Source organism: Plectropomus leopardus, chromosome 19 (assembly GCF_026936395.1).
Source record: "Plectropomus leopardus strain MGB_pleo_1.0 chromosome 19, ASM2693639v1, whole genome shotgun sequence".
Classification (NCBI taxonomy): domain Eukaryota; kingdom Metazoa; phylum Chordata; class Actinopteri; order Perciformes; family Serranidae; genus Plectropomus; species Plectropomus leopardus.
This window is the reverse complement of record NC_142194.1, coordinates 3280600-3299506: the sequence shown is the minus strand read 5'-3', so window position 1 is coordinate 3299506 and position 18907 is coordinate 3280600. Positions and strand designations below refer to the sequence as shown.

Below are 18907 nucleotides of genomic sequence, written 5' to 3'. Positions count from 1 at the left end.
TTCCTGAGATATTATCAAGTATAGAAGTATAGTAGCAACAGATATAAGGTCAAGGTGATCTTTACCTTTGACCACCAACATTGAATTAGTTCATTGTTGAGTCCAAGTGGATATAAGTGACAAGTCTAACAGATTCCCTAAAGGCATGCTTAATATCTCATGTTCACAAGAATGGCATGGATGCACTAACAGTGACCTTGACCTTTGACCCTTAAATCCGCATCAGTGCATCCTTACCAAAAGCTGGATGTTTGTGCCAAAATTGAAGAAATTCCCTTCAGGCGTTCTTGAGAAATAGCATTCTGAAAACAGATCCAGTCCCAGCCATCACGGCCGGCCCTGAGACGTTTAAAGCAAACAAACGGATGAATGTGTCTCCACCAAACGTCAGACACAAAGAATCCGAATTCTCCGATTTAATTTTACATTTAACTGTTTTTAAAATTTATCTCCACACATGACGGTCCAAATGTTGTTTCAATTAAAGTTCCACACTGCCAGGAAAAAAACAGTTAAGGAAACGCTACGTTTATTTATGTGTTTTCTGATTTAACAGTAGTCAAGTTGAAATATTTTGGGTTTAAAAATACTGCGACTGGCCTATAAAGTACCCACTGCTCCACGTGTTTCTGTCACACTGTCAATAATAATCCAACAATATATTATATTATTGGCCTTTACTTTAGGTACATGTTCCTGGTAGTACTTCTATACTTTAACTTCATTTTGAATGAAAAAGGAGCGTTTTATACTGCTACTTTTACTTTTTGAGCAGATTGAAATGAAAATAGTACTTTAAAGTTGTACTTGCTTACAGCTGTACCTAAAGCTGTAAGATAAATGAGATGGCAGACTTTGATATAAATTTGGATTTGTTTTGTTTTCTAGATTTTTTTTAAATCACTGTTGTTGTTGTTGTTGTTGTTGTTGTTGTTGTTTTTGTTGTTGTTGTTTTTGTTGTTGTTTTTGTTGTTATACATCCTCCCCTCCTGGCAGATTTGTTTGTTATATATTTTATTTTATTTTATTTCATTTTATTTTATTTTATTTCATGTATTCTATGTTAATGTCTTCCTTTCTATATATATATATATATATATGCATTATTTTGCCTTTTTAATGAATATTTTATTCAGTTTCTGCTCTCTTATTTGCTGCTGTAACAAAACGATTTCCCTCACGGTATTAATAAAGTATTTCTATTCTGTTATTCTATTCTATTCTATTCTATTCTATTCTATTCTATTCTATTCTATTCTATTCTATTCTATTCTATTCTATAATTATATATATAGACTTTTTTAATTGAAACCTATTTTTTATTCCTTTTTTATTATTTTTATTTTATTGTATTTTTTTAATTCTATGTTAAATGCTTTCTATAAGTATTTTTAAAACTTATTTTTATAATTATTTTTTTATTTTAAATTGAAACCTCTTTTTATTTTTCTTCCTTTCTTTATTATTTTTATTTTGTTGTATTTTCTATTCTATGATAAGTGCTTTCTATAATCATTAAATTATTAAATTTTTATTTTTTATTAATTATTATTATTTAATGATTTTTTTTTTTATTTGAAATTAAAACCTTAACTAACTTTTTTTATTTTTCTTCCTTTCTTTATCATTTTTATTTTATTTTATTTAAATGAATTCCCCATGCACCCTCTCATGCTGTGCACAGTCTCGGGCTGAAGCTCTCGTGCAGCAGTCGCTGTTCCACTTAAGATCAGCAGAGGGAAACGTCGCGCGCGCTTCCTCTCGAGCTCAGACAATAAAAACAAGGCGAAGCCCTCACGCGCAGACGGCAGCAGCATCTCAGAGCTGAACGTCTGAGGACTGACGAGCCGCTGCTTGGGACAAATATGGACACATGGCCGCCGAGCTGGGACTAGAGATGTAGTTGCAAGGATGCCAGCCAGCTCCGTCTCTCGCTTGCTCCTCTGCGTGTGGATCTTTGCGCTTCGGGAGGCGCTGGCCAAATCTCTTCCAGAGCAGGGAGCGTTTGGTAAGCTCGCCATACTCGGGATGCAGCACAATGAGGAGATGGGAGTGGTTGCATTTTTATGGCTTTTGTCGGCAAACCGTCGTTTTTTTTGCACCGATGCGCTCTGATATCACGCAGCCGGGGAGGAGACGAGCTGCAGGCGGTGATTTTCTGATCGTGTCCGCTCGATAACGTCAGTTTGATTGTGTATAATCATTTATATCCGCGAGCTGATGTCCCACAGAGGGCCACAGCGGTGTGTGTGCTCTCATACTGTACAGATGTGTGTTGTGAGATCTGTGTGAGGCCTTTTATAGTCTGCTGTAATATCAGGCCTCACCTGCTGCAGGCCTGCATGGCATTTTTTACCCATTTATGTATAAAAAAGCCCAAAATACACACATGCATGGATGAAAACGTGATGCAGCCGCATTTAAAGCACCACTGTTTATATTGTGGTGTACATTTTGAAGGGCATTATGTAATTACTTTGCATTATTCATGCTTCAAGCTATTTAAAGCTGCATGGATGCTCACAGACACTGCTGGACTGTAAAGCACATTTACTCAAGTACAGTTTGGAGGTACTCATACTTTATTTTATGTTACTTTGCAGGTGAGCATTTTGCATATAAAATATATCATCAAATAATGAAATAATGCATTATTAGATAAACCAGTCTTTGACCTTTGAACATGAGAAAATTCATTTTAATTCCTTCAAAAACCGAAATATAATCAGAAATTGGAGAAATCTGACAAAATAATAGTAATAATAATAATCAGTAGATTTAGGAAAAAAGAAAACTGAATGTATAATGATTGTAATTATTGCTGAAGCACTTTTTCAGGTCATTTCCATGTTTGTTTCTGCTTTTCTTTATTTAACCTTTTTTAAGGGGTTAAACTACCCGAATGAAGTAGTTCTAGTAGTAGTTGTTTAGTGTTGTGTAGTATTGCAGTACTTGTACTATAGTGTTTCTAGTGTTGAGAAATTTGGCAAGAAATGTCCTGCAAAATTAGAAAATTATTTTAAAAGAAAAACTAGGGTAAAACTACCCTAATTAGGCTTTATACTTACAGTCATATCACAGAATTACTATTATTATTGTTATTATTATCATTATTATTATTATTATTATTATTATTATTATTATTATTATTATTATTAATATTGAAGCACTTTTTTCAGGTTCTACCCTTTTTTTTCTTTTAAGATTTAAGCAGATTTTTTTCGAATGGTGAAGATTACAACCAGCTGAAACTTCTCCTGGTCAGAATTCCCTCAGTATTTTTACTGGGAGCTGAATTATCCGCAGACGTCTCCTTTCCAAAACAAAAACCTGCCGATTTAAACCGGCGAAAACACAGAATAAAGCAGTTTTATTTTTAAAAAAAAGAAGTGTTTTTCCAGCGATGCTTGTCATGAAGGAGCTTCTAACTACAGCGGCCGACGTGAATACGTTCAATACATTATAATCCATTTCTGCCAAAATATTCCCCTAAATCCTACACACTGAGTGTTTACAGATTAAAACACAAACTCCACTGTTCCTAAAATTAGCTCCACGTGTCGGCTGCACGACAATAATCTGCTGATATCTAACGTGATGATAACAGGGTTCATTTATCAGCATCAGTACTTTTACTTTTGATATTTGAATAAAATTTAGCTACTAATACCTCATCGCTTTTACTCGATTGGTGTTTTAAGTCTCGTACTTCTACGGGAAAAACTCCACACTTTTCTGTCCTTTGTCTGTTAGAAGTTAATTTGGATTAAACTGGAATAGATTTGCTCCTCAGCTGCTGGTTCACTGAGTGAATCGTCAATAATTGATACCTCGGGTGTGTTTTGAGCCGCCACAGTCCACAAGATGCTGTGAAACAATTATCGTCTGGAGAAATCTGCAGTTTTGAAAAGCAGTAACTGTTAATTGATCAGTGAATTCACAGAGAATCAATCAGCTAATATTTGTTTAAGTCATTTTCTTAACCAGTAAAGCCAAATATTCACAACTTCCTGTCCTGTAGAGGTGATTTTTTAAAAAATATTAGTCTGTAGAGCAATACAACAACAACAGCAGCAAAAATAATAAAATGCAGAAAATAAAAACATAAATTACAACCAAGTCTGTCAGGAAAGAAGGACGTATATAACAACAGCAATAACAATAATACAATGTAGAAAATAAACACAAATATATACATGTTTTAGTTTTTTTACTTTTCTTTTTTAAATTCATTATTATTTACAAGCACTTTTTTCAGGTCATTTTCAGTTTAGTTAGTTTAAGTTTTTTAATTTTCTTCTTTTTTATTTTTTCTAATTTTCAGGTATTTTTTTAAATCACTATATACTAATTTAGTGTTAAGTTATTAGTCATTTCTTCTTAATGTCATATTTATTTTCAGATTGTTTCCTCATTTGTGTTGCTTTTTTAATTTTCTTTTTTTTTCTCTATTTTTAGCTCATTTTTTGGTAACTATTTACCAATTTCTTGACATTTAATAAAAAATCTTAAGGTACTTATTCTCTTTTTCTCAGGCCACTCTTGTCATTTTTCATAGAGTTAAGACCTCACAAATTCAGATTTAAGACTATTTAATGATTTAACCCTTTGAAACCTGAGCAAATTAACTAGATTTCTTTAAAAAACATGATATAATAAAATAAAATATGATAATTCTGATAATTAGAAATAAGTAAAGTTTTCCCCAGAGCCACTTTACACAAGTTTTTAAGGGTTAAGACCTCATAAATTCAAATTTAAGACTTTTTAATGACTTTTGAGACTTTATATTTATAAGATTGAATTTAGGACCGACGGACACGACGCCGTATCTTTGCCTCAAATCTCTCTGAGTCAATTAGAGACTAATCATTTCCAGTAGCGGCGGATTATGATGATGACGATGATGATGATGATGATGATGATGATGATGCTGCGTGTAGTCATCACAGACACACCCATCATAAATCCGTGGCGTGGCTGTTTCCGTCCTTCATCCTCACATGTTTTTTCAGCCCCAGAACATTTTGTTTCTCATCTTGCTTCTTGGACGGCGTGGATGTGGGTCACGCTTGGTGGTGGTGGTGGTGGGGGGGGGTGTTTCCATGGATACACACTGACTCTCCAAAAAGCCGGCTTGTTGTTGTTGCCTCCTCGCTCGGCTCAGACCCTGTCGTGCTCTAAAACCCTCCGGGCCTCGACTGACGAACCCCTCCGTGCTCGCTCACTAATGGCTGCGTTTACATCATAAACAGCGCGTGTGTGTGTGTGTGTGTGTGTGTGTGTGTGTGTGTGTCCTTTGTGTGTGTGTAGATGCTGTCATACATTACCATAATTGGTGAAATAAAGGCTCCCTTGTGTGTGTGTTTTGAGAGGATTTCCTCAATCTGGGCTCAGAGCGGCTCCATTGACAGAAACACTCACAGTCACAGAGTCGCATCAAGAGTTTTCAGCAGTTTTCAGCCGCTCAAAGAGCCTGAAGAAGACTTTAGTTTAGTGTAAACCCTCCCAAACTACGTGAAAACGTACATTTGTGTCGAGAGAAATCCTCAAAAATTAAATTCATATGGTGGTTTTGAAAGTCAGATGTAGTAATGTTTTATATTTTGTAAGAAAAAATTCATTTTGCTTTAGTTTTTGCATAGTTTTTGCGATTGACTTGCTTCACATTGACTTTTTTTACCATGCATTTTAAACAGATTTTCTTACTAGATTTATTATTTTTTATTTCTTTTAGTTTTTTATTTATTTATTTTTTTAATATATGTATTTTATTTGTTTATTTTATGATGTTACTTTCATTTTCATATTTCTATAACACTGACAATTTGTTTTTTACCAAATATTTTTATACAGATTTTCCTTTAAAATTTGTATCTGTTTAATTTAGTTTATTTTTATTTGTTTATTGTATGAAGTTACTTTCATTTTCAGATATCTGTTATATTACATTGACTTCAGATTTTTTTACAGGCATAATAGTAGGTTTTTTATTAATAAACTGATGCATTTTGTTAACATATTCTATGGTCTATAGTGTTGTGTAATGTTTTCTAAGGCATTTCTTAAAGTGTGTGTTGAAGGGTTAAATCTGCATATCGGGCTGCTGTACTCATGATTACTTGATTTGTGCCAATTTGCCAAAAATCTAAATCATATTATTGGCTAAATGTGCGCCAGTCTGCTGGCTGTTTAATGCTGAATTCGGCTCACTTTGAAGGTCATTTTAGACGACATCATCACGCTGCTGCATAATGATGTCGTCCTTGTAAGACAGCCAAGGGTGACTTGATAAATTGAGGCATATTCATGTAAAATTACTGCTTTTATACTCCAGGATAATCTGACAACACAAGACTAATAAACCATGATTGTGTCAAATAAAAAGATAAAAAATCTGTGACAGAATGATGAATACTGTTCCCAGGGAAACATATTCAGTCTGTTTTTTATCACCTAAACAAAAACAGTTCATTACTTACAGATCAAAAACAAAAAATCATTTTGATAAGCATTTAAGTAATTTTTGAGGCAAAAATGCCAACCATTCACTTGTTCAGTCATCTTAAATTCGACAATTTGCAGTAAGGCTTTATTTCTTTATTATTTTAAATATTAATTGATCATTAATTTCCTGTTCATCTTATAGGGTAACAATCTGAAACTTCAGCAAATTTTCAAAATTAAAAAAAAAATCGGGAGAATGCAATGAACAACTTGACCAGACATGGCCCAAAAAAATACAAAAAAAATTTAAAAAAATTATTTGTTAATAAGCAAAAAAAAGTAAGAAACATATTTTATCATTATGATTTGTGACATAATTTTAAATAAAAAAAATATTCTAAATATCAACATAGTTTTCTGGACATTTTCCCTGTTTTTTATGATAATTTCAAAATATTCCTAAAATAATTATAATTCATAATTAAAAATAATTATAAAATAATTTATTAGGTAATTTCAGTTGTCACGTGTTCCTTTTTGTTTTTGTTGTTGTTGTACATTTCATTTCATTATTTTTTTCCTCCACGTTTTACAGAGAAATGAAATCATTTTTCTCAGGTTTGTTTTAAATCGATGTAGAATCACAGGACTCCTCTCCCGTCATGTTTTCACAGAGGTGCAAATCAAAGTCCAGGTGTTCGACAACAGCGACCTCTCACCGCTGGCCGACGCTCAGGTGGAAGTCCACGGCAACCAGACCATCTTGGCGTCCAGCAGGGCGGGCAGCGATGGCGTCCTGAGGGTCAGCTTCCTGTACCGCACGGGGACATGGGTCATCATCACGGCCTCCAAACAAGACTACGTCACCAACTCCGTGCCCTGGCACTCCAGCCGCATCCCCCGTAAGTCAGCCAGGAAGGACGAAAATCACCCGAAAATCGTAGTGAATAGTTTTCCAATACAATGAAACTAGATCGCTCACAATAAAAAAAAAGAAAATTAAAATACTCAATAGCAATGTTTAATATTAAAATATTAATATTAAATATTAATGTTAAAGTTTAATAATATTAATGCTTTTTTTACTTTTCAAGCTTTAAAACAAAGTGTTGTCAAGATTAAAATATTTACAGAATAAAAATGTAAAAATTCAGAAACCTACTGCCTCTGTTGGAACTTGTGAATAATTATCAGAACTTGTAAATTTTTTTTTACCATAATACATAATTTTAAAATACTCTTTTTTTTTTTAGAATTGTTTTATTCTAAAAAAAAATTCTATTTAATAAACCTACGTAAACCCCATTTTTATTTTCCTATTGTTTAATCTTAAGATAAAATAATAATAATAATAAGATAAAATATCCTTTATACGTCCCACAGTGGAGAAATTCACAGTGTTACAGCAGCTATGAGGTACAGTAAAAAAAGCAGCGAAGAACAATACAAGAGTAAAAAAAATGATTAAAAATATAAAAATATTAAAATGTTTGATAATAAAAAAGGTGCAAAAACAGTTTCATTTTCATTTCATTTTCATTTCATTTTCATTTCATTTTCATTTCATTTTCATTTCATTTTCATTTCATTTGTCTTTTTTTTTAACTAAATGTAAACTGTCATTCGTTGTTGTGTAAAAAGTGTTGCTGCTCTCTGCAGAAACTCTGTCTCAGCGTTGTTGCTACACCTGGAAATCTGCTGTATTTAATTTTAGCGTCTCTTTATTTATTTCTTTACTTTCTCAGTGTATGCATCAGTGAGTCTGTACCTGCTGGTCCAGAGGCCGGGAACACTTATCCTGTACGATGACGTCCTGCAGGTGCTGTCCGGGTCACCAGGTAAAGAAAAAAACACATTAATCTCTAAAAAAAAAAACAGGAATATTTGATCAATCGTGCATGCTCACTTATCCTGTCAGACCTTGAACTTAATGAGGGATTATTATGTCGCTCCAGGGAGTTTTATTAAAAATTATGAATCACAGGGGACGATTTTGCAAGATTCAGACGTGTTTGGGAACAGCGCTGTGTTATTTCGGGGTCTTGGGAAAAGTCAGTTTGACCCTTCAACAGCGAGTCTGTCGTCACATCTTAAATTAGTGAGTCTCCAGCAGCGAGTGAAGACAGGTTCACGCCCCTCTGCTCCCCCCTTGTGTCTGTTCAGGCCTCCATAGATTTAACATTTAGATGACCCTGTGTTATTTGCTGCTGCTGTTGCCATGGCAACAGCTGCAGCAGAGTATTTTTCCCCCAGTTTTTTATAAATACAGCAGTCACGTCTGCCTCCTTGAATATCTAAAATACCAGTAACATTTTAAGAGATATGAAGATGATTTGAATTTGCCAAGTCATCTCCACTTTTTTTGTTTTTTTTTATTTTATTACATTTACTTTTAAATAACTAGAAAACTGTATTTACCATGATACATAATTTTAAAATGCTGTCTCTTTTTTAAATGATATACGTTTTATTTTATTTTATTAATCTAATTTAATTTTCTAATAAGGACCTTAAGATGAAATGATTTTTTTAAATTTCTAATTTAATTTAATTTCAGTAATTTTGTCAGGACTGAAAGGTTTACAGAATAAAAGTGTGAATATTCAGAAACCTATTGTCTTTAGTGGAGCCTGTAAATAATAAGAAAACTTTTTTTACCATAATACATCATTTTAAAATGATGTCTCTTTTTTATTCAATTTAATTTAAATTTCTTAAATTTAATATGATTAATCAATTTTCATTTTATTTTATAATTTTATTTACTTTTCAAACAAAGTGCTGTCCAGATTAACATATTTACAGAAAGTAATGTAATCTTAACCCAAAATATATAATCTAGGTTATCTGACTTTGTACAATTTACATCCTCAATTTAAAAAAAAAAAAAACTAGGTAAATTTATGATGATGATGATTGTAATTATAACAGGCCAATAACACAATTCGGTTTAAATGAACATTTAAAAATACAGTTTGATAGCTCAATATTAGCGTACCAAGAATCATAAAATCAAAATCATTAAAGTCATAAAATTGTTTTTGCAGTGTTTTTGTGTAATTCGTAGTTAACGAAGTATGAAGACCTGACGTTGTGGCGTGTCTCTCTGCAGGAGCTCGAAATCAGCCGCTGGTGCAGCTCCAGAGGAAGTCGCTCCAGCTGCCGTCCAACTCCAACTACACGGCGCTCTCTGCTGCGCTGACCACCGCCAGGACTCAGTATGAAATCGGTGGTTTCCCGTTTCTGCTGGGACAAGAAACCAACAGCTCAGGTCAGCGTGAAGAATGATCTACGATATTGTTTTATTTTCTGGGGCTGTTTTTTCTGGTCTGATCAAGAACTTTCACTCTCACTAATGTAGCAGCATATAATTATATTTTAGACAATAGTGAGCTTTAAGCTCTGATGCAACAGTTCAGGGAAGTTGCTTTCTTATTTAAACATGATAAGATAAGATAAGATAAAAAATAACAGAAGATTAAATAACATAACATAACGTAACGTAAGATAAAATAACATAATGTAACATTAAATAACATAACGCAACATAACATAACAACATCAAATAACGTAACGGACATAACATCAAAATGACATAACATGATAATGACATGACATAATCTTATATTAGTCCCAAAATAATAATAATAATAATAATAATAATAATAATAATAATTTTTATTATTAATAATAATAATAATATTTATTTATTTATTTATTGTTTATTTGTATAGGGACTAGTATATAGCATGAAACTGATGCCACATACTACAACATTTATAGCCTAAGCTAATTTGAAATGCTTGATGGGCCTTTAAAAATAAATACACATAAATTCAACAACAACATAAAATACTGTACAAACATGATTTGACACAACATTAATTTTTAAAATTTTTATTCAGGTGCAGAAACAGGGTGGACAGACCTGACCGCTTTGGCCGTCGTCAGCATTCAGCTCTTTGACAGAGATGGCCGTGCGATCCAGGTCTCAGATCCGATCCACGTCTCCGTGCCGTTGCCGTCCGACACTCGTAACAGGATGGCGACCAGTGTGCCTGCTTGGTTGTATCAGCCTAAGACGGGTAAGGACGTTCCCGTTATTGTGCTCGTCTGTTTAAAACTGTCTGCAGTAAATGTAATGACAGTGACATTAATTCTCATTTCTGCAGGTCTGTGGGTTCGTAACGGGACGGGTTACATCAAAAAGGACGGCCCGCAGTTTGTGTGGAACGTGGTGGTTCCTCAGATGGGATACTGGTTAGCCGCCTTCCCTTCATCGTCAGGTACCGTAACTCATCTGCAGCCTCCGCTCTGCTGTTTTTCACCGTCAGCGTTGCTGCTGTGCCGGCAGATATTCCCGCGCGTCTCCTGGGAGACAAACGGGAAGCTCAGACTGAAATGAAATGTTGTGTTTGGAGCTGAAGGCCAGGTGTTTTACAGCAGCAGAAGTCTAGTCTACAACAGCGTATTGAAATATTTAAAGAGAAGTATTTAGGTTTTTATTCATAGAGCTATTGTGATAGAGGCGTCACAGATATGATGAGAGAAATGGAAGAATTTGCAGCCTTTTTTTGTCATTTATGATAGTAAAGTTAGAAAAGCCTTTGGACTGCTGTTTTGACAAAATCAGCAATTTTTAAGTCGATTTATCTTTAAAACATATTGTTTAAATAAGGCACTTCGGGGATTTTTGTTGTTTTTTTTAATAGCATTACGAGGCCACTTATGTTGTAAAATGCTCCTCTGTTCCTATACATCGACTTTGAGACTGATTCTTGAATGTCTTTCTGTGCTGACTTGTCTTGCAGGGTTGGGTCTGTCTCACCCAGGCTTGAGGGACATCACCACCTACCACACCCTGTTCCTGCTCTCCATCCTGGGCTCGCTGGCCCTGCTGGTGCTCATCCTGCTCTGCGTGCTGCTCTACTACTGCAGGTGTGGGGAGCGTAGGCGCAGGTCTCACACTTAGGTTTTTATTCATAGCAAAAATTACACTGGCTTTGGTAGCTATAACTGGGAATAACTAATGCCGGGTCCAGACTTCATGACATCATCCGTGTCAGTCAAGTCACGGCAAGATTTTGTGACTCCAAAGTCGCCTAATTTGACATTGAGACTGAAGAAGGACCAACATGTCGTGTAGTCTGAACCAGGCATAACTGAATGCGGGTTGAATTTCTCCCAGTAGATTACAAGTGTGACTTTGATTTCTGACCTTCTGTGTCTCTTTACCTTTCAGGCGAAAGTGTTTAAAACCTCGTCGCCAGCAAGGGAAACCCCACGCGGCCAATCTGAATGGTGCGAAGAGAGACCAGGGTACATCCACATCACGCCTAAATCTGATCTGTGGAGGCCACGTTGAGTCTGACCCGTCCAATGACAAATCTGAGATGTCCCCGTCTCGAGACTACCAGAGCTCAAGAGAGGACTTAACCAAACATGTTCCTGCGCACATGCTGCGGCACGCAAAGGGAAAAAACGCCTCTGGTCCCCAACGAGGTGAAAGTTTCCCCATGAAGGTGACGCGTGCCACCGAGACCAACAACCTGGACAACCCTTTGCTGCACGACGACTACAACCGGAGCTACAGCCCCATGGAGGGTAAAGAGTCCGAATATCACAGACACCACAACGCCAACGACAATCGAGGGTACTCCTCCGATCCGCCATCACCTCCTCGCTTCCAAGGGTACGTGCCTAGCCAGAGCGACAAACCGCCCGAATACTCGGCAGCAGCTGCGGACAGCCTCGCCAGACCCACCTCCCTCAACACCCAGCCGGGTCAGATCATCTTCTGCAGCTCCATCGACCAGATGAAGGAGAACATGTACCGCAGCATGGTGCCGACCCTCGTCATCCCGGCTCACTACATGCGCCTCCCCTCCGAGTTTTCCAAAGACGGCAAAGACCAGAAGGACCAGGACAAAGATGGTGCACAGATGGGAGGAGGCCAGCAGCACCATCACCACCACTCCCAGAACAAATCCCAGCAGCAGCAGCAAGGCGGATCCCAAGGCGACGACTCAGAGGATCCGAGCTGGGCGTCCGATTCCTCTGGCGGACCCGTGACCATCCCTGTGCTCTTCAATGACTCGACCATGGCGCAGATGAACGGTGAATTGCAAGCTCTGACCGAGAAGAAGCTGCTGGAGTTGGGGGTCAAACAGCACCCGAGGGCGTGGTTCATCTCCCTGGACGGACGTAACAACGCTCATGTGCGTCACTCTTACATAGATGCTGGGAATGACCTCAGTGGCGGCGGCGGCGGTGGATTCTTAGGTGGTCCGAGCAGTGCTGCCCGAGATGTCAACTTGGAGCCGCCTCTGGAGTCCCAAGAACGCAAAGCGGGAATGAACCGGAAGGGAAAAGACGAGCGTTGGGGGACTGGAGGACGCAAAGGCCACGGTGTGAGCAGCAGCGGCGGGAAGTGTTACTCCAAGCTGGCGTACCCGGACCACAGCGAGCCGAGCAGCAGCGAGGGACGCCCGGTGTCACCCGAGGAGAACTCCCTCACCCCTCTACTTGATGAAGGTCCGTCCTCCCGAGGATCCACCATCCCGAGGAGAGGTCGCAGTCGCGTGAACAGCAGTCGCAGCAGCAACAGCGAGAACCGCCGCGACTCCATGACCAGCCCCGAGGACGACCCCGACGACAAAGACGAGAACAAGAAGAGCCCCTGGCAGAAGATCGAAGACAGGCCGCTCATGGTCTTCCACCCCAGGAAGTGAGCCGAACTTACTGAACAATCTTTTTTCGAGAGAAAGGGGGGAATCTTTCGAGTTTTCACCGAGAGAGATCACAATAAGCACAACCACGCTTCACTGGTCCATCTCCAGGTTGTCGTTTGACCTTTGTGTTCCTGGTGAGGTGCTTTTTGCACTTTCCCGATGCCTCTCGTCGTCTCGCCGTCAGTTAATCTCACCGCGGCGATCTGTCGTACACTGAAACGTATCCAGTTTATTGTGAATTCTGTCACCTATCACGTCACTGAACCATCGTCTGAGCCATCGCATACTGACTGTGGAAATAGCCATTTTATAGAGCAAAATATAAGAGTAAAGCACTTACTAATGATTTGATAATTGATTGATTGATACTTGACAAGTATTTGGAAGTGGATTTTTTATGAGATTTATGGGTGTTTAGGTGAATTAGATTTCCCTCTTTGGATTTATAATGTACAAAGGCTCATATTGATGATAGAAGATGTGTGCCTGTGTTTCTTTAAATGCTGATGTAGAGGTGTGGACTTGAGTCACGACTTAGACTTGGGTCACAAATTTGATGACTTTGGACACGACTTGAGGAAAGAAAACAACTTGCAACTCGACCTTTAACACCTGTGACTTGAAAATACCTTCTAGGGGTCGACTGATATTGTTTTTTTAGGGCCGATACCGATACCGATTATTAGTAGTTAATGAGACTGATAAGTGATATTTGGATCTGATATGCATTAACAATAAAAATGAAAATATTAGAATTTGGAATACAACAAACACCGGCACAAAATAAATGTCTTTAGCAAATGTTTAATCAAAACTGAAACTTTCAACGTCATATACAGCAAGTTCCCAACCATTTTTTCATAAAGTTAAGTGAAAAAAAATAAATAGAAAAATAAAATAGAATTTAGAAAATAAATCAAATAAAAAACAAATTAAAAAAATTGCTCCTTAAGGTTTTTCAAAGTAAAAGTTCCTCCTACACTCACACTTTCTTTGAAATTTTTAATGAATAAATTTAATTGGATGCAAGTAGTAATAAACAAAACACGGATACAGATAATCAGCAAAATGCCAAATATTGGCCCGAATAATCTGTTGACCCATAATATCTTAAAAAAATGTGATAAAATTACAGACAACTGTGCACAACTCCCAACTTTGTTTGACATTTGGAGATGCGAAGAAAAAAAACAGGGAAGTTGGAGCTAATATTAACAAAGAGAGCTGGCATCAGCTTAACAATTAAATACTTTTTTAACAAACTTGTTTTAAGAAATAGATGAAAAAGAAAAGAAGTAGATTTTAAAAAGTATTCATGACTTTTGTAAAAGTGTTGTTTTGAAATTTGTTCTATTAAGCCTCTGCACCTGTGATAGCAGTCCGTCCGTCCATACAGACATCCTGTTTTTGTGAAAGCAATATCTCAGAACATCTTGAGGGAATTTCTTCAAATTTGGCACAAACGTCCATTAGGAGTCAACAATGAACTGATTAGGTTTTGGTAGTCGAAGGTCACTGTGACCTTGTTTTGAATATCTTGAGAGCGCCTTGAGGGAACTTTCTCTGATTATGCACAAACATTCACTTGGACGTAACAATCAACCGATTAAAATTGGGTGGTCATAGGTCAAAGGTAAAGGTCACTTTAACCTTGCGTCAGTATTGCGAACGTGATATCTTGAAAACACCTTGAGGGAATTTCTTAAAATTTGGTGCAAACGTCGACTTTGAGTCAAGGATGAATTGAATTAGAATTTGGTGGTCAGCGGTCACTGTGACCTTGAGTCCTGCTTATTTCTCTTGAACTTAATATCTCAAGAAGGCCCTCAAGGAATATCCCAAAATTTGGCACAAATGTCCATTTAGATTTCAGAATGTACTGATTAAAGTTTGATGGTTGACTTCGCAAAACATGTTTTTGGCCATTACTGAAGAATTTATGCTAATTATGACCAAATTTTACACAAATGTCCAATACGGCAATAGGATGAAGTATTGATATTTAGGACAAAAGATCTACTTCACTTTGACATCGTCATATTTTGCAAAAAAAAACATTTTTCACTGGCCTTTATTGTAGGAACAGACGGGGAGACGTTCGGTCAGATATCGAATTGGTGACACAAACTTGACACTATGCCGATTTTATAGATCTTCTGTGTGTGAGGCATCCACCTTTTCACAGACGTGATCGTAACTGTAGCTTCGACTTGACTGGTTTGCAGAGTCTCACGACTGTTGGGTGTTTGTTCTAGTGGACTTTTTGAGGACTCAGAACTCGAACTTTTGTGGTTGGACTTGACTTGTGACTTGTAAAACAATGACTTGATCCCGCCTTTGCCCTGAACTGTAACTATGATAAGTTTTCTTTAAAGGAAACATCTTCCCAAAGCTTGAATCTGTAGAGAACCGATCAGTTGTACTGATTTTTTTTTCTCGAACCCCTGTGAACGGATAATGCAATCTCTAAAGTCCAACGTGCGACTTGCATTTTGCTCCTTCAGGGATGTACTTGATTTCCTCCTCCTCCTGTGCTGTGTTCATGTGTTCAAATTACTTATCCAGATTTGAAATGTTGAGCATCATCTTCCCGCCATCCTCTCCGTCACTGATTTATTGCCAAAATCTCTGCCTTTCTCCTGACGTCGTTTGGTCGACAGAGACGTCTTTCTAAGATTCCTGCTGTGTAAATAAACTCCCAGACATTTGGAAGGTTTAGAAAGGTTGCATGCATATGAATGTATGAAATAATCAGAAGGCACCAAAAGCCCCCCACAGCTCTCCGGGCTCCTGCGAAGACAACCCCAAATCGCCAAGAAATGTGGTGATCCTAAACCGCAAAGACACCACTTTACTTGAACCTGTTTAGTATTCTGCTGAGATCCACAGGGGTTGTTTGTAGACAGGGCCTGTACCACTTCTCTCCTGTAAGTGCCTTCTTTCACATAGGATCCAGTGATAGGCATGCAGGTCCCTTTTTAAAATGCAGTCCATCGTCACCACTGATAAGCACACTGCATTGTGGTAACAACAACAACAACAACAACAACACGTGTCACTCTGGGGAGCATGCCTGCCAAAACTGACAACTTTTCTTGCGGCTTTTACGTCCTTTAATATCCTAATTTCTTGTATCTATCCTCTTTTTCACCAAACTTGTAAATGCTATGATATGAGATTTTATGTGTATACGACGTGCATGTAACGTGTAGAATAGGGTGTTTTTAATGAAATCCTTTTTTGGAATTGATCCAGGATGTTTGGCACACACAAAAAAGTGATGCACATTGAATCATGTTGCCAAAATGAACTCCGTTAAAAGACACTGACTTTTCCCGTAAAGGGATAATTTGGGTTTTTTGAAGTGGGGTTATATGAGGTTCATAGTCAGTGTGTTTCATACAGCAGATGCCTCCACTTTGGAGAAGCAGACTGCAGTCAGACACTTAAGCTAAGCGATGCACTTTTGTGAATGGGGGTTCAGCAATAAAACATCTTTTAGCCACCCAGAATGTTCCACCTAAAAATCAAAATCAATACCGATCAAAATATGGAAAGAAGATAATGAGCAACAAATGACGAAATTACCCCTGAAATTAGCAAAACAATTAGTTATAAGTTAGTTAGTTAGTTAGTTAAAAGAAAATTACCTAAAAATCAGCAGAAATAAATGAATGTTTTTGTTTATTAATAAATAAATTTATTTATATTAGTAAATATATTTATGTATTTATTATGAAATGAAATAGATTTCAATAATAAATTTATTTATTAATAAATAAATAAATAAATTAAAAATAAGCACAAAAAACATGGAAATGTCCAGGAAAAAAAGTGCTAAAAAATAATAATTTTGTTACATGATTTTAAATATGCAATTATGATAATTAGAAATATATTTTTTTCCCTAACATTTTTCCCCCCTAGATATTCTCCTGTAGCTTTTTTTCCAAGCCATGTACACAGCTCTGATCTACAGCCAGTGGGTCCATACCCTATTTTTAGCAGGTTTAGCAGTGCAGTGCACTGCTAAACCTGCTAAAAACAAACTGATGGAGGCAGTGGTAAACCAGCAGCTCCTGTGGTCTGCATGTTAAAATGACTGTTTTTGTCAATGGAGTTTAGTTTTAAAGATTGTCAAGGCTTTATTTGTATAGCACATTTTATACAACACTGCAATTCAAAGTGCTTTACAGAGCAATAAAATATAAAACATAATAAAGGTACATATTTACAATAAAGGAGTAAAGAGATAAGATATAAAAAGTAATGTTAATTAATTATTACAAAATTATTTTTAAAAAATAAAAATCAAAAAATAGTAAAAGTACAGACATTAAAAGATTATTTAAAATAAATTAAAAAATTTAAAAAATCAACTTTATTAAAATATGTGTGTAATCATTACTGTGCGGCAGTAAAACAGCTTCATTTTTCAGTTGGAAATCACTGTCCGAATGTACAGCAATGAAAATACTCAGTGATACTGATTTGTTTAATTTGGCTAAAACACGTTTTATTTTTGGCCGCCATTAGGAGCAATGCATTGCTTCTGTGTCTGTACTACTGTCTGCTTCTCCAAACTGGGACTGTGCCGACCGACATCTACTGTATGTGATACACTTACAATGGATAAGTATCTCAAACAACCCCAAATTTAAAAAAAAACTGAATTATCCCTTAAAAAAACAACAAAATTGACTTCCGGTCGTAAATGTTTACAACGATAACATACTGACCAACACGCTCCGAGCATCGCCACTGCCTACGACGCATCAGCAACTGTGAACTCAATTCTGTCATCCCGCAGATAAAAGAAGCTCACCAGTTTAAAACTTGAAGATGTTTATTTTGTTTGTTTTGTAGCAGAGTTTCGATGATGACGTGAAGGCTGTATAAAGGTCCTTTTCACCATTTGCTTGCTGTTCATACGCCTGTGTCCTACAGTACAAGCTGAAAATGTGATGTAACTCAAAGTCTGAAGAAAAAAACCATGAGACGACTCCTGCTGAACTGTTGTGTCCACTGCTGTAAATGTACCTTATTTTGGGGATCAGATATTGAATTATTATTATTCTTATTATTATGAGTTGTGCAATCGTGGCTTTCCTTGCTTGTTTTTGTTTTACATGAGAAAACCTGTTGTGAACTTGTGTTTCGGACTGAGATTTACACAAGAACTGAATCCCCCGAGAGGACACGTTATTAAAGCCGTTTGTTGGATTTGAGGAGAAAAGCGCGAGGGTGAGGAGGATTGGACTGTAGGCCTTCATCCTGTGCCGTAAATCATCTGCTTCATAAAACCTGGTCAGTTGTTTGTAAACTGTAAATTGATTCTTTCTGTACATGAGACAAAATAGAAATAAATTTGTTCCCACGGTCAGTCGGGGCGTGTATGATTTTTATTTTGAAAGAGAGCTTGAAGTTAGACAATAAACTGTCTAAAGTTAGTCAATAAAAAGACATAGAAATAATAATAATTAAAGCATTCATTTATATAGCATTTATCAACACAATAAGGAAAAAAATAATAACACACGCACAAAAAAAGAAAAACACACACAGGAGAAATTTAAAAAGTAATGGTTGAATTTAAAAACAAAAACAGAGCATGCAAGACCTAAGTGCAATTTCAGGAGTAAAATATATTAATAAAATAATTCAATAGTACCACAGTGTATGGCACCTTTTAACAAAAATGAATTCGACAAAAAAAACAACAACAATTA

The 18907-nt window shown here is 36.7% G+C and overlaps 1 protein-coding gene across 1 annotated transcript; it reads left to right on the top strand.

Annotated features, from left to right (window-relative positions):
* Positions 1-1749: 1749 nt before the first annotated feature.
* Positions 1750-18561, top strand: fam171a2b (family with sequence similarity 171 member A2b). The gene is made up of 8 exons (XM_042507947.2): positions 1750-2008; positions 7122-7349; positions 8193-8285; positions 9560-9718; positions 10353-10532; positions 10620-10733; positions 11259-11385; positions 11690-18561. Exons 1-8 carry the CDS (start codon positions 1912-1914, stop codon positions 13176-13178), a joined length of 2487 nt encoding a protein of 828 aa, XP_042363881.1. The 5' UTR covers positions 1750-1911; the 3' UTR covers positions 13179-18561.
* Positions 18562-18907: the final 346 nt, after the last annotated feature.